This window comes from Antedon mediterranea, chromosome 3 (genome assembly GCF_964355755.1).
Source record: "Antedon mediterranea chromosome 3, ecAntMedi1.1, whole genome shotgun sequence".
Taxonomy (NCBI): Eukaryota; Metazoa; Echinodermata; class Crinoidea; order Comatulida; family Antedonidae; genus Antedon; species Antedon mediterranea.
The window spans coordinates 28,592,629-28,607,699 of record NC_092672.1 but is presented as its reverse complement, the minus strand read 5'-3'; the positions used below and the strand labels follow the sequence as shown (position 1 = coordinate 28,607,699).

General features: G+C 34.9%; 3 protein-coding genes across 3 annotated transcripts; all 3 read right to left on the bottom strand.

The window, feature by feature from the left end:
- Positions 1-3,820: 3,820 nt before the first annotated feature.
- Positions 3,821-4,747, bottom strand: LOC140043802 (cationic amino acid transporter 2-like). The gene is made up of 3 exons (XM_072088274.1): positions 4,583-4,747; positions 4,333-4,441; positions 3,821-4,030 (listed from the first exon to the last, which is right to left on the bottom strand). The coding sequence occupies exons 1-3, from the start codon at positions 4,691-4,693 to the stop codon at positions 3,867-3,869; spliced, it is 384 nt and encodes a 127-aa protein (XP_071944375.1). The 5' UTR covers positions 4,694-4,747; the 3' UTR covers positions 3,821-3,866.
- Positions 4,704-6,148, bottom strand: LOC140044258 (cationic amino acid transporter 4-like). Its single transcript, XM_072088736.1, has 2 exons — positions 4,890-6,148; positions 4,704-4,716 (listed from the first exon to the last, which is right to left on the bottom strand). The coding sequence occupies exons 1-2, from the start codon at positions 6,146-6,148 to the stop codon at positions 4,704-4,706; spliced, it is 1,272 nt and encodes a 423-aa protein (XP_071944837.1).
- Positions 6,149-9,749: 3,601 nt separating this feature from the next.
- Positions 9,750-13,585, bottom strand: LOC140044257 (cationic amino acid transporter 4-like). The gene is made up of 3 exons (XM_072088735.1): positions 12,014-13,585; positions 11,130-11,238; positions 9,750-10,921 (listed from the first exon to the last, which is right to left on the bottom strand). The coding sequence occupies exons 1-3, from the start codon at positions 13,583-13,585 to the stop codon at positions 10,758-10,760; spliced, it is 1,845 nt and encodes a 614-aa protein (XP_071944836.1). The 3' UTR covers positions 9,750-10,757.
- Positions 13,586-15,071: the final 1,486 nt, after the last annotated feature.

Here is a 15,071-nt window from a genome sequence, read left to right as displayed (position 1 = left end):
GAACTGAGAATCGGGTACTCCACGCCCATTTATTATTCAGGAGTTCTTATCCCTATTATAATAATTATAATCAAATTTCGACAAACTGTTACACACTACATGTACTTTATTCAATAATAATCGTCACATATTAATACATAGCTATATATAATTCCAATAGCAAATTACTGAAAAAAAATGATAATGCTGTGGATATCAGTGGCTGGATTTAAATGGAGGTACAAAATAAAACAAGCAAAAAGCTAAATCGATAAGGTAAAACATCCAGAAAAATTAGCAGAGCTTTCAGACAACACTAGCCCTTTATCAGTAGTGCAAGTCACATATATAGTTCTCTATTAGGATTCTTACTCGTATATTTTTTTTTTCAATAACTTGTTATTTTTTTTTTAATGTATAATAGTACACAACTACAACAGCACTTTACAAGATATTTTTATTATGACGCTATTTGTGAATGTTATATCAGGGAAGAGTTAAATTATTGAATTTTAACTCTTCCCTGGTTAGACATGTTAATAAGACATACTGTATAATACGCATAATAAATACATTCCATCTCACGATTCAGCAAAATAATAAAGATGATTAACAGTACAGTATATACACAATCTAAAATTCAATAAAACACAATATGATGTATTTATCACATACTCTTTCATTTGTTCGGCAGACGGCACATCAGGCATCTTTAACAAAATTGTGTTGAAGAGTAAATGGAAAGATTCATTTGGAAAGTTCGTATCACTTGGAATGTTGATTTCTAGTAAATCGTCGTTAGTTGGCAATTTCACAATTAACATAAACAGGCGAAGGCAAAAGCTAATTCATTTTAAAAATGTCTAACTAAAAAGTTCACCAGTCCAGTTTGCTTTAGTAATAAATGGTCCACACAACCTTTTTGAAATATTCTGAAAAGTAGGCCTATTGGAATGTAACATGGGTGTATTTAATAGATTTAACAGATACCTGTCACACTACTGTATCCACTAAGTATACTGAACTGAGTCTCTCATTCAAGATACCAGAATTCAATGAGGAAACGTAAATGTGCGTAACTCGCGTTATCTACCATTACGACGGTTTAGTAGTCGTATAAGTACGCATATCAACAAGTTGTAAAACGTAAATTTAATGCGTTTCATCCTGCACACACTTAGTAATTCTTTTTCAGTTAAAATTTCATTCAAACTCATTTAATACGAAGTAACTTACACAACTCAACGCGAAATTGCGTCATGTATATTGCGTAAAGAAACGGATTCGTCACACAATTTAGCACTACCAAATCGGTTAAAATACAAAATATCATAGTTAATTAGAGAGGTTTCGCAATCTTACGAATACGATAACGAAAACGGATACGTCACGCACACGTATTCGTTTTCGTAAGTCATAACAAAATCTGTTTCGCATGGCAACGAAATATTGAGGCGCGTCCAAAATATGACTGCGGTAAATTTGAGCGAAGCGTAGGTGTTGCTTGGTGCTTGGCTGCCTAGGCCTAGCGTAACATCAAAGCGAGTGAGGACTTTAAAAACTGCTATTTATCAACATTGACTTGGCATTTTATGTTAATCCGATTACATTAAACCCAACGAACGCATAGAAACAGGTTGCAGCCCCGGCCATAACTCCCTGCAAACCAAACGGAAAGAATCCATTTTCTGAGCTAAAATTTGAAATATCCGCTTTGGTTAAAGATATTATAAATATTGCTATAACTATCGTTACATTGAGATAGATAGCAGCTGTGGACAGTAGCAGAATCGGGTGAAATACAGCACTGGGAATCGGGTGGTTTTGTTCATGCTACGTCAGTTTGCTACGAGAACCATCAGTGTACTCAAATGGTGCATTCAACCCTTGCAATCATATTACATTAAACCAGGGAGTTGTTAACAACTCCCTGATTAAACCATTCTAGAAAGCGAGTTGAACGGGAGCTCTTTTCTCCATGGTTAAACAGTTCAGGATTGATATAACGAAAGTGGATATAATAATAATAATAATAATAAACAGTATTTATATAGCGCCTAATGGATCACTGACCCCTCTAGGTGCTTTACATAGGACCTTAACTAATGGTAATAAACTATCCCCCGCCGGACACCATTCCGGTATTTCTTAGTCGAGGTTTCGGGGATGGAGACAATCAATAATGTGAAAAAAAAATGTAACAAAGCTTAACTATGCTTAACTAAGGTAAAACTATCCCCCGCCGGACACCATCCCGGTATTTCTGAGTTAAGGTTTCGGGGCCAGAATTAAGAATAGAGAGTAAATGAAGCATGCACAACTTAAGCTAGGGTTAAACTATCCCCCGCCGGACACCATCCCGGTATTTCTGAGTCAAGGTTTCGGGGAAGGAATAAATGAATGAATAAATAAGTTAATTAATACCGGATGAGAACAGATGGGCTTTCAGTCGTGATTTAAAAATACTGACTGAAGGAGCAAGTCTCACAAAGAGTGGAAGTTTGTTCCATAATGAAGGTGCTATTGCTGCAAAAGACCTTCTACCATAAGCAGTGGATGATTTTGGTAATGTTAGAAGAAATTGATCACCAGACCTTAAAGAGCGCGACGGGATGTATTCAGAAATGAGCTCGCGAATATAATCAGGGGCAAGCCCATGTAACGCGTTGTAAGTGATCAGCGAGATGTTAAACGTTATTCTCTTACACACTGGCAGCCAGTGAAGTTCTTTCAACACCGGTGTAATACTGTGCCGCTTTTTAGTCAAAGTGATCATCCTTGCAGCAGTGTTTTGAACTAGCTGAAGTTTTGCAATCTCATAGTCAGGTAAGCCACATAAAAGACTGTTACAAAAATACCAATCATTTATACTTCCTTTTACCTTGAAATTGATAACCAAATAACACATTATACTAGACGACACTCCCAGAGTACATACCTCTCCGCCTACAGTAAAATTCTCGTACATAAGATTTCACCGGGGAAAAAAATATTTTTTTTAATTTTTGGGTCTTAATGCTAAGTGTGATTAAGCTGTAAAGGTTATGTAACCAGCCTTTCAACTAACAATAGTTTCAGTTGACTAACAATAGAGAAGCAACGAAAAAAAACTGGTGAATTTGAAAAGAAACAGGTTTTTTAAAACTACTCATATCATAAAACCTGCACATAATAATGGTGGTCTATTAATATTACTGTCACGGATACTTTTATTAGTTACATAGTTCTGGTCGGATTTCTGTTTTTCGGTATGAATGCTGCATTACTCTTAGAGTAAAGCAAGACAATCTATCAATAGGATACTGAGCTCCAGAGATCAAAGGTGTTATCTGTGGCTGCGATACAATGCATAACAGACACCGCGCACGCCGCGGAGAACACATGTACATAGTCAGTACTGTTGGTATTTGTGTATTGTTGTTAGATTGCCTTGAGTAAAGTATGAAGGAAAAGAAATTCAATGGAAAGATAACCCAAAAAAATACAAAGCTTGTACACGTTTATCCACCTCTAAAAGATTTTAATCAGATCAGTAACAAGTAACAGCAAAGTACTGCAGAAAGTTGACAATTTATAATGCTAGTTCTGCTAATTCAACTTCTCCATGTAAAATTCTCGATTAACATCTAATCTTATTGTTTGTCAATGAATAATGGTAAGTACGTGTCTCTATTTTACTCGTCTACGTAATGCAGCCTTTTATCTCCATGTAAATTTCTCGATTCACATCTTATCTAATTTGCTTGTTTAAGGTTTACTCATCTCAATTGTCTGCGTTGAATGCGTGTCTCTATTTCACTTCATATGACGTTATTTCTGTCACCTTTTTAAAGCACTTGCATCACGTTAATGGCAGCTTTTCTCCATGTAAATTTCTCGATTTGTATCTAATCTAATTTACTTGTTGATGGTGGTTTACTCATCTCAATTGTCCCGTAGTGAATTGGCCTTGAGTCGTTTGTCATTCTCTGATAATCGTTGGTTTCACCAGAACTTCTTTTCTTTCCTTCTACACTGTGATGATAGCCGTAAAATACATAAATCAGCAAGCCTTTTTAAAAACACATTGTGAAAGTGTAAATATTATTTCAATTTAAGTGAAGAAAAAATTGAAACACCTAACCTTGTAAATAAAAAGAACACCTTTAAACCTCTCCGTCGCCAACGTTTGTTCTAATATTCGTATAATATTGTAGCATGCCCGAACCGTGCCGTAGCAGCAGCGTCGCTGCGGACCCAGGAATTTGAAATAGGGGGCCCAGGGCCTAAAAATGGTGCAATGACATTTTGAATATAGTTTAGAGGGCCAAAACTGGATAGCCCCACGTTTGAATCCCTTTTAAATGGACTTACCTATAGTTACCCAGACGATAAATCGAAGCCATGTTGTTGCTTGTAATTTCACTAACAACAGAATGTCGAAGAACACACTCAGTGCTGGGAAGTACGGTACAAATGGCGTCTGGAATAGAATAAAATAATACAACATTTAGATAAAACCTCGTCTTTAACAATTCTTTGGAACATTCTTATTGGCTATGTTGATTTAAAAGGCATTTAAGATATTGTAAAATTTTGTAAAATAACATCTACGCTACGGTACCTTAAACGTCGTAATATCTTCATTTCGGTTGTGGAGTGGTATTGGAATAAATGTCAGAATGGCTGACACTACAAATAATATGGCCAGCAACATCACCCACCAATTCGACATGGCATTTGAATTAAAAAGCAAAACTGCCAGAAATTGAAATACAACCGAGAGAAAGTAGCAGACACAAACAGCTCTTCCTGGTGGAAGGTTACTGATTATTGGAATCTTCTGAAATCGTTCTTTGAGACTTCCGTAGTTCCTGGTTGGTAGAGATGATCCTGTGCAGGAGGAGCTATCATGAGTGTCACTATCTGACAATACGTCGTCTGTATCTTGTTGATGTGATGGTTCATATCTTACAGCTATTACAGCCGCTGACACCATAGCATATGCCATCAATGTTCCAATTGATAAGAATTCAACAAGAGCCGAAATGTCAAACAAGAGAGCAAGTATAGCAGACATTGCACCGAACACGAGAGTTGCTATGATTGGTATTTGTGTACGTTTGCTCACTACTGCAAAACATGGAAAAAGTAGTCCTTCAATGGCCATGGCGTAAACAGATCGAGGTATGGCAAACATAAAGCCAAGTTCCGCGGAGCCCATTCCAATTAATGTGCCAACACCAACGACATATTCAGCCCATTGATAACCAACGCTTTTAAACGCTGCTGGATATGCTGCTTTGGGCACAACTTCATTGTACGGAACTAGTAAGATTAAGGTTATTGAACCTAAAACGTACAGACAAATTACAAACACGACAGAAAATAATGAAGCAACTGGCATGCTTTCGTTTGGGGTTAAAGCTTCTTCGGCTGCCAATGCTATGACGTCAAAACCAACGAACGCATAGAAACAGATTGCGGCTCCGGCCATAGCTCCCTGGAAACCAAACGTGAAGAATCCATTTCCGCTGCTAAAATTTGAAATATCCGCTTTGGTCAGAGATATTATAAACATTGCAATGACTATCGTTACATTGAGTATAACAAATATGTTCATGGCGTTGGAGGAACATGAAGCACCGAGACACACCACCACTGCTAGTGCACACACTATAACGAAAGCAACAAAATCTGGATATTTTCCCAATATGGGGGATTCCCATGCTTCACCGTTCAGCACATATTCTATCGTAATATTTTCTATCTGGTTTCCAAGTAGTTGATCAAAGCTACCGCTCCATGCAGATGCCACGGCGGCTGTTCCTACAATATACTCCAGAATGAGATTCCAACCAATTAAAAAGGCCCATATCTCTCCAAGAGTGACGTAGGCGTACATAAAAGCAGAACCAGTCTTTGGAACTCGTGCACCAAACTCAGCATAGCAAATAGCTGCCATCAAAGACACCAATCCAGCAATTATGAACGATACTACTACTGATGGTCCAGCAACGTTTCTTACTACCTCTCCAGTTAAAACGTAAATACCAGAACCAACCATATTGCTGACTCCTACCATGACCAGATCTGATGTTGTCAGACATCTTTTGAATTCTGTCTGCAGATTTGAGGGATCCAAACGCTTAGTTCGTGAAATATTTGTTAAAATTTTTGACTGTGTCATACTAATTGACACTTTAACCGTTAAAGAAATCTGTATGCTAAATCTGAAACAAAAACATATGAATTATTATAACACACCTGAGTGTATACTTGTCATTGGCTAATTGTGCATCACGTGCAGTTCGATATTAGTTCCATCTAATGAAATGTTATATCTTGAAAACACGTGGTTAATCAGTTGGCTAAATTATATTAGGCCTGTATCCTACCTATCCCATCGAACAAGAACCTATTAAAATAGTTCACTGTGCCACACTCAATTCCCGACACAGTCAGACTGAACAGTATTCTATTTCTAAGGTTCGTTCAGTAGCTCCTATAGGTCTACTCAACAGATGTCCTTACTTCCAATAACGTGACAAGCTAGGTATCCTAATTCACCTAAATGTGTAGGCTGGTAACAATTACGGTCGCCTACTATTATAATTATTTGCTATAAATATGGGTTAGGCGAGCTACGTATAGGTAATACCTTGCCTATGTACAGTATGCCTAATCTCATGTAGAAAACAACGCAAATTAAAGTTATTTAACTCGAACATGTTGGTAACCTACCCACCACAGTTAGCGAGAAGTGTGCATAAAACAACTTACCTAACGGCCCAAAAGAGAGATGCTTTTTAAAGAGAGTGCAATTACAATATGACTACTTGGAATTGGCTTAGGTTTAGGCCTACTGATTATCTATAAAAAAAACAATCAAAATAACATACGTTTTACTTACCATATGTTATGTTTTTTCCATGGCACCACAGATTGCTATAGTGCATTCATGAAATTAATAACAAAATAACAAACGAAAAGAATAGACAACTATATTACATGTGATTGGTTGAGACTGCATCACATAACTACTGCTGCGATGATCGTAAATCGTATATTTTCGCATCATTATCGTGTCCCTATCATTAAACATATAACATCCAGTAAATTCTCGAGTACGATGATATTGACTATGTAATTTTCGAGTGGCAACACTCGCGTTTGGCGATAAATAAACAAAAGTCATCTACTGAGACTTGAACTCGCGAAGATTAGTCCACATCATCACGCGACAACTTTTTACGCCATGTAACTTGCTTGAAAAAATTAATCAACTAAACAATTTAAACTATGCATACATAGCGCCCTCATTTGTTATTCGCCCTTCCATCATAGATGTGACGAAAGACCGTTTGTGATTGGTCAATACTCACGGTAGTAATCTGGTACACGAGGCGCGCTGAACATCCGGTGATTGTGCTCGAAGAAGATGAATTGTTATTAATTCGGCCTATACTACTGATAATAATATTTTTATTATTAATGTAGGCTTATTGATGGAAATTCTTCTGTTATTATTTAAACGACCTAGACCTAAATGAATACTTTATTGCCAAGCAATCATTAATTAGTAATTATAGTCTAGGACCTGGGTCAGATTTGTATGCATCCGGGGCGAACATGACCAAAATTGGGGTCAAATGTTTAAAATGTGTGGTTTTTATATCTCGTCAACCACTTTTTTTGCTTTTGGTGTAAAATTGTTCAGAATATACATATTTATATTCAGTCTAACACAACTGTTAGCGAAAAAATACCCGGAATTGCTTTTACTGACCTTTGACCCAAAAATGAACAGAACACATTTCGGGTTCAATTATTCTTATATCTATTCTAAATGTCAATGGACATGTATGGTATCAAATGAAAGCATATACAATATGCTACCCACTGCTACCCAACTTGTATTGAAATTGTTAATGTATGTATAAGCTAGTTATTTGGAAAATGTGCATAATTTGATTATTTTTATTAAAAAAATGAATATTTGGTAGCGTAATTGTTGTGTTTATTTATATAATTAAATAATTTAAGTGTTTGGAAGAACTATTTGGTATCAAATGAAAGCCTATAACATTTGAAAAATGTGCATATTGTATTAATTTTTTAGAAAAATGTAATAACTTATGAAGTTTGATGCATTGTGAAATAAAAACGAATGAAATGAATGAATGAAATTGTAGGCCTACGACTGAAACATGAACCACCAACCATAGATTGCAACTGTCCCGCTTTTGGCGGAGTTGTTCAGCTTTTGGTGGAATTGTCCCGCTTTTTTATGTTTTGTCTCGTTTTCCGCCCACCCATGAAATATTCTGCTTTTATAAAATAAATAGATAGATATTATTTTTTTTTTAAACAAGACAGAGTCAAAAGTTCATAGCAAAAAACTGAACTTAGTGTAAGGAGTATTTATTCTGTGACAGCATTTATTAACAATTTTCACAATAAATAAATAATAAGATGATTACTCATAATCAGGCAAGACTTATGTATCTCATGTTAGTACTTGTTATTTGAAACATATATATTGGTAACTCTTATTTTTAGAAAATAATATGTTGAAAATAATGGATAAAGAGCGCTAAGAATTCTATAATTAATATTCATCTCCTGCCTAAACTCAGCTCTGTTCTTTTTGTGATGAAATTTCTATAAATAAATCCATTTCAAAAAGTTAGTAGAGTATACAGAAACTCGCTGTTTATATCTCATTCAACACCTGTGTTTGGCATATCGAATATTAGTCATAGGCCTATATGCCTAATGGGTTCATCACGGGTTATCGATAGACCGTGAAACGAATTATTGAAGAAGATTGAATTGAAGCACATATAAGGCCTACCTTCCTTTTATCATTGGATTTGAATGTTTTGTAATGCCGGGCGCCATCCACTTAACTTTTTTTTCAACTCTAAATACTTCTTTTAAAATACAAATGGCACACTACAAAAAGACTGGCGTCATCAGACTACAACGTATGTTATTATTAACTCATTTTAATCAGGCAATCCACTTTACAACGAAAGGTTTAGGGTTAAATAATGAGGGATTAGTGGATATATGCCTTTTTTGTTGTTATTGTTTTGATAAGCGATTTTGGGCATTTTTGGTTTTACGATCGCAATCACAGGGCGTAGGCTGGTTGATGTGTAAATGCGGAACTAACACTAACACCTACTTACTGTATACTCATTTTTGTCATTTTCAAAAAAGTTAACGTTATAATTTGTAATACATGTTGGGTAGAAGCATATTTTATGGGCTTTTATTTTTTATACACTAGATCGAATTACAACGCAAAATAAATTTATACTAATTTATACTCATTTTTGTCTAAAATTAATAAAAAATATTCACATTTTCCACAAAAAAAGCATCATATAATTAAAGATTTTCAATACAAGTTGTGTAGCAATGGATAGCATATGTTATGTGCTTTCCTCCGATACCAAATATTTCTTCCAAACATTTGAATTATATAATATTATAAATAGACCAAAATAAATTTACACTATCTAGTATATTCATTTTTGTCAAAAATGAATAAAATATGCATATTTTTCAAAAAAAATTTGCATCATAATTACAGATTTTCAATTATACAAGTTGGGTAGCAATGAATAAAATATTTTATGGGCTTTCATTTGATGCCAAATTCTTCCAAACACTTACATTTTTTAATATTATATAAATAAAATTATTATATAAACCAAATATTAATTATTTTTTTTATAAAAGTAATCATATTATGCACATTTCTTTTTAAATAGCTTCATAATTAAATATTTTCAATACAAGTTGGGTAGCAGTGGTTAGCATATTGTATATGCTTTCATTTGATCATACAGTTATTCCATTGACATTTTAAAGAATAATTTGACCCGAAAATGTGTTTTTATCATTTTTGAGTCAAAGGTAAGTCAAATCTTATATTTTACCTCTAAGCAGACAATATCTGTATACTAACAGATGAATACAGGAACTATAGAAATGCTATAATCTCTCACAAATCAATATTTGATCGACTTTCAGACTATTCACGTATCGTATTTATTCGAATAAACGTCCCGCTTTCAATAAATTTCCCCTTGAATAAACGCCTCCACATTCCCCCTCCCGCACAGTACATCGTTCGGATAAAGGCCCCGAGCCTTTTTCCCTCGAATAAACACCCCGCCACATGCATAGAATGACTGTATGAATACGCATGCGTCGTAATGCTATTGATTTGCGCGGATAAACTCGCCTAGTGGAAAAACAGGCTTAAATGAGATACAGTACAGAGGTTCAAATGTAACAGTAGATAAAAAAAAAATTTTATTTAGAAAAATTAATATTTTGATTTTATATAAAACGTAAATTACACCATTAACCACTAAGTCCAGCATGCATTAAATAACAATTAATATAAATGTACATAATATTATTTTGACTTCATAAACCCGCCTGATTAACCAGTAAAATCTATTCAAGCTGCTAATTTATGACCTACTGTTTTACCAGGCGATAGGCCTACATATCTTTAAGATAATTTGCTCTTTGACATGGTCACATGACATTATACAAAGAAAAATTACTCTATATATATTAGAAATGTGATATAATTAAAACGATCTGTGTTGAAATGTCCAATGAGGTCAAGAATTACTGTTGTTTTGGTTCATTTTAATGTGATGTCAGCCATATGAAATGGTCGTCTAGACAAATACTTTTTATCCAATTACGCTATAAATGAAATCATTTTTTCAGCCTCTTTGCCTCATCGTCAATTAAAAGATTTAAATCTAATCTAATTTACTTGTTGATAGTTTACTCATCTCAATTGTCCCGTAGTGAATTGGGTTTGGGTCGCTTGACATTCTCTGGTAATCTTTTTTTTCACCGTCCGACGTTATTTTCTTTCCTTCTACACTGTGATGATAGCCATAAAATCCATATATCAGCAACCCTTTAAGAATAAAGTAAAAATAAAACTCTGTAATGTTTTAGAAATTAAAAGGTATTTAATGGCGCAAACATCTGACTACTACCATTGGATAATATTGACACCTTTACACAAACAACCACGAACAGATCACTAGTTTTCTTCCACATGTTAAGCAGAAATAGGCCCTGTGGAACAAATGTACTTTTAAAACCATATCAATGGACCTTACCTATAGTTACCCAGACGATAAACCGAAGCCAGGTTAATGCTTGTAATTTCACTAACAGAAAAATGTCGAAGAGCACACTCAGTGCTGGGAAGTACGGTACAAATGGCACCTGCAATGGGATAAGTGCATCATTATCAAAAAAGGAACTTATTATCTCAATACGAATATAATACATTTTATTTAATACCTAAATAAATTCATTTCATTGGACGATTGTGGGTCACATGGCGTGCAATAGTACGCACTATTAAACGATCGTTTAATAGTACTTTTTTTCGTGTACGAAAAAAAAATCTAGCCTTGCTAGACCTAGGATTGTTTGGTCGTTTGTTGACATAATTAACACTAGCAGTAGGTGCATTTATAAAATCCATGACAGGTATCTATTTAGATTATATAAAATAAATAATGATTGTTTTATATTCGTGTAATGGTACAAATAATGGCATTTGGTGAATGATGAAAGTTAAATATCAACCTTTCATCATTCACCTCATGCCATTGTTTGTACCATTACACGAATATAAAACATTCATTGTTTGTATACTAATAGATTATCATCATTTATCGTCTAGTGATTGGTTGAAAGAACATCACGTGACAAACTGTAGATTTACTACTTTGGCGCTTCGGACAAAATAGTAAATTTAAACTAGAACACTATACAAATATACAGAGTTTTAGGTCAACACTATGTGTTTGTTCCTGAAGCTATAGCTATAGGCCTATTATTTAAGACACCTCAGCACAGAGTTCTAACCACAGACCCTCATGGCAAAGTATTTTTATAATGTGCATTATGAAAATATAAGTACACATGCATGCTTTTAAAATAAAAACTTTAAAATATTATTTTGTTTGTAGAATAAAATCACATATGCTACCTTAAATGTTGCGATATCTTCGTTTTGGTTGTGGAGTGGTATTGGAATAAATGTCAGAATGGCTAACACTGCAAATACCAAGGCCAGCATAATCGCCCACCAATTTGACATATCATTTGAAATGACAATTAAAACTGTTAGAAATTGAAATACAACCGAGAGAAAGTAACAGATGCAAACAGCTCTTCCTGGTGGAAGGTTACTGATTACTGGAATCTCCTGAAATGGTTCTTTGATAGTTCCGTATTTCTTTCGTTCGGTTGGAACAAAAGATCCTGTGTATAAAGAACTATCATTAGTGTCACTATCTGACAATACATCGTCTGCATCTTGGTGATTTGATGGTTTATATCTTACAACAATTATAGCCGCTGCCACCATAGCATATGCCATCAATGTTCCAATTGATAAGAATTCAACAAGAGCCGAAATGTCAAACAAGAGTGCAAGTATAGCAGACAATGATCCAAAGACGAGAATTGCCATGATTGGTATTTGTGTACGTTTGCTCACTACTGCAAAACATGGGAAAAGTAGTCCTTCAATGGCCATGGCGTAAACAGATCGTGGTAAAGCAAATAGAGAACCAAGCAACGTTGAGCTCATTCCAATCAAAGTACCAATACCAATTACATATTCAGCCCATCTGTAACCAACGTTTTTAAAAGCTGCTGGAAATGCTGCTTTGGGCACAACTTCATTATACGGAACAAGTAATATTAAAGTTATTGAAGCTAAAACGTACAAACAAATTACAATACCAACTGAAAATAATGAAGCAACTGGCATGCTTTTGCTTGGGGTTAAAGCTTCTTCGGCTGCCAAAGCTATGACGTCAAACCCAACAAAAGCAAAGAAACAGGTTGCGGCTCCGGCCATAACACCCTGGAAACCAAATGGAAAGAATCCACCTTCGGCACTAAAATTTGAAATATCCGCTTTGGTCAGAGATATTATAAACATTGCTATGACTATCGTTACATTAAGAAAAACAAAGGAGTTCATGGCTTTTGAGGAACATGAAACCCCAGTACATACAACCACTGCTAGTATACATACTATGCTACAGGCAACAAAATCTGGATATTTTCCCAATATAGGGGATTCCCATGCTTCGCCGTTCAGTACATAATCTATCGTGAAATTTGCTATCTGGTTTCCAAGTAGTTGATCAATGCTACCGCTCCATGCAGATGCGACTGCGGCTGACGCTACAATGTACTCCAGAATGAGATTCCAACCAATCAAAAATGCCCATACTTCTCCAATAGTGACGTAAGCATACAAAAAAGCAGAACCTGTTTTTGGAACTCGTGCACCAAACTCAGCATAACAAATGGCTGCCATCAAAGACACAAATCCTGCAATTATATATGATAATATTATTGACGGTCCAGCAACGTTTCTTGCTACCTCTCCAGTTAAAACGTAAATTCCAGATCCAACCATATTGCCGATTCCGACCATGACCAGATCTGATGTTGTTAGACATCTCTTGAATTCTGTCTGGAGATCGGATGGATCCAAGTACTTAGTTCGTGAAATATTTGTTAAGATTTTCGACCGTGACATGTTAATGCTATTTAACTCTTCAACCGTTGTGAAGCATATTCCATAAATCAATATGTATGCTAAATCTGAAAAATACATAATACTGTAAGCATTATAACCATAACAACAACTAACACCATTGGTTAATTACGTATCACGTGCCGTACGGTTAGTTCTACATATATAACGAAAGAGTGATATCTAATGGTGATAATTAATTATTCTAATGCACGCTCAGCTTTTGTAAACATTTTATTTTTCTCTAACACTTTTAGGCATACATTACGAAAAAAAAAGATTGCAGGCCGGCCTTTTTCATGCTGCAAAAAAAGCCAATACGCAATTGATTTAACCCAGTAGGCCTAATTGTATCTTACCATGTGATAAATCATAATCCTATTACATCGAACTAAAATGCACTCCATTCCCGATAGATTTTTCTAGGCTCGTTCTATAGTTCCTATAGGCCTACTTGGATTTTCTTACCTCCAATTTAACTCGAAACATGATATGCTAAACATATCTCAATTTTCACAAATGTGTAGGCTATATTGACATTTAAATTAAATTAATTGTATTATGCTTTAAAGCGGGGTTCTATACACAACATTATGTATTGCATTATTGTATAATGTTTATTTGCAACAACAATTAACCTACCATACTAACTTATTGATGTCAGCAAAATGAACAAACCAGAAATTAAACAATGATAAAACACTACACTATCATGACAACTTGGAATGCCGTGCACATGTCCATGCTGTTTAGTGGTAGTATAAGCTGTTGTTGGACATGATGTGCGATCCACTGGTCCAAATGTTGATAGGTCTAGTTTGTCAATATCTAGGCCTATCTCATGGGAGAAACAGCGACAATTAAGGTTCATAAGGAGCCTGTTCAATGCTCAATTACACGGGTAAGTTGGTGCCCAACCCACCAAAGTTAGTGACAAGTGTTCAGATAGGATCAATTACTCAGCGGGCTCAAAGAGAGATATATATATTGCAATAGTTAAAATAAACAGAATATTGCAACGCAGTTGGCTTAATCATTACAATGAGGTTTACTTGACATTGGCCTAAGTCTATTGAATGATACATAAACATGTCATAAAGCACGTTACAGATCAAAATAACATTTGTTTTACCTACCATATGTTGTGGTTTTCCATGCCACGTCAGTTTACTACGAGAATCAGTGTATTCAACTGTTGGTGGTTGAAGAATCAAGCCTTTCAATCATAGGCCTATTTACATAAAACCATTGTATAAAACGAGTTGACCGGGGATCCCTTTGTAATGATTGAATAGCGTATATTGTTATTATAGTTGTGTGTTTAATATAAGCTTCGGCAGCTTTACTTGTATTGAAATAAACAAAAAATTGCTATGAAAATAAAACAATCATTTATATACTTTTCATCTTGAAATTAACCAAATAATAAATGAAAATAATTGACAACTAACAAATAAATAACTCTATAAAATGTTAGAATCTCTCTTAA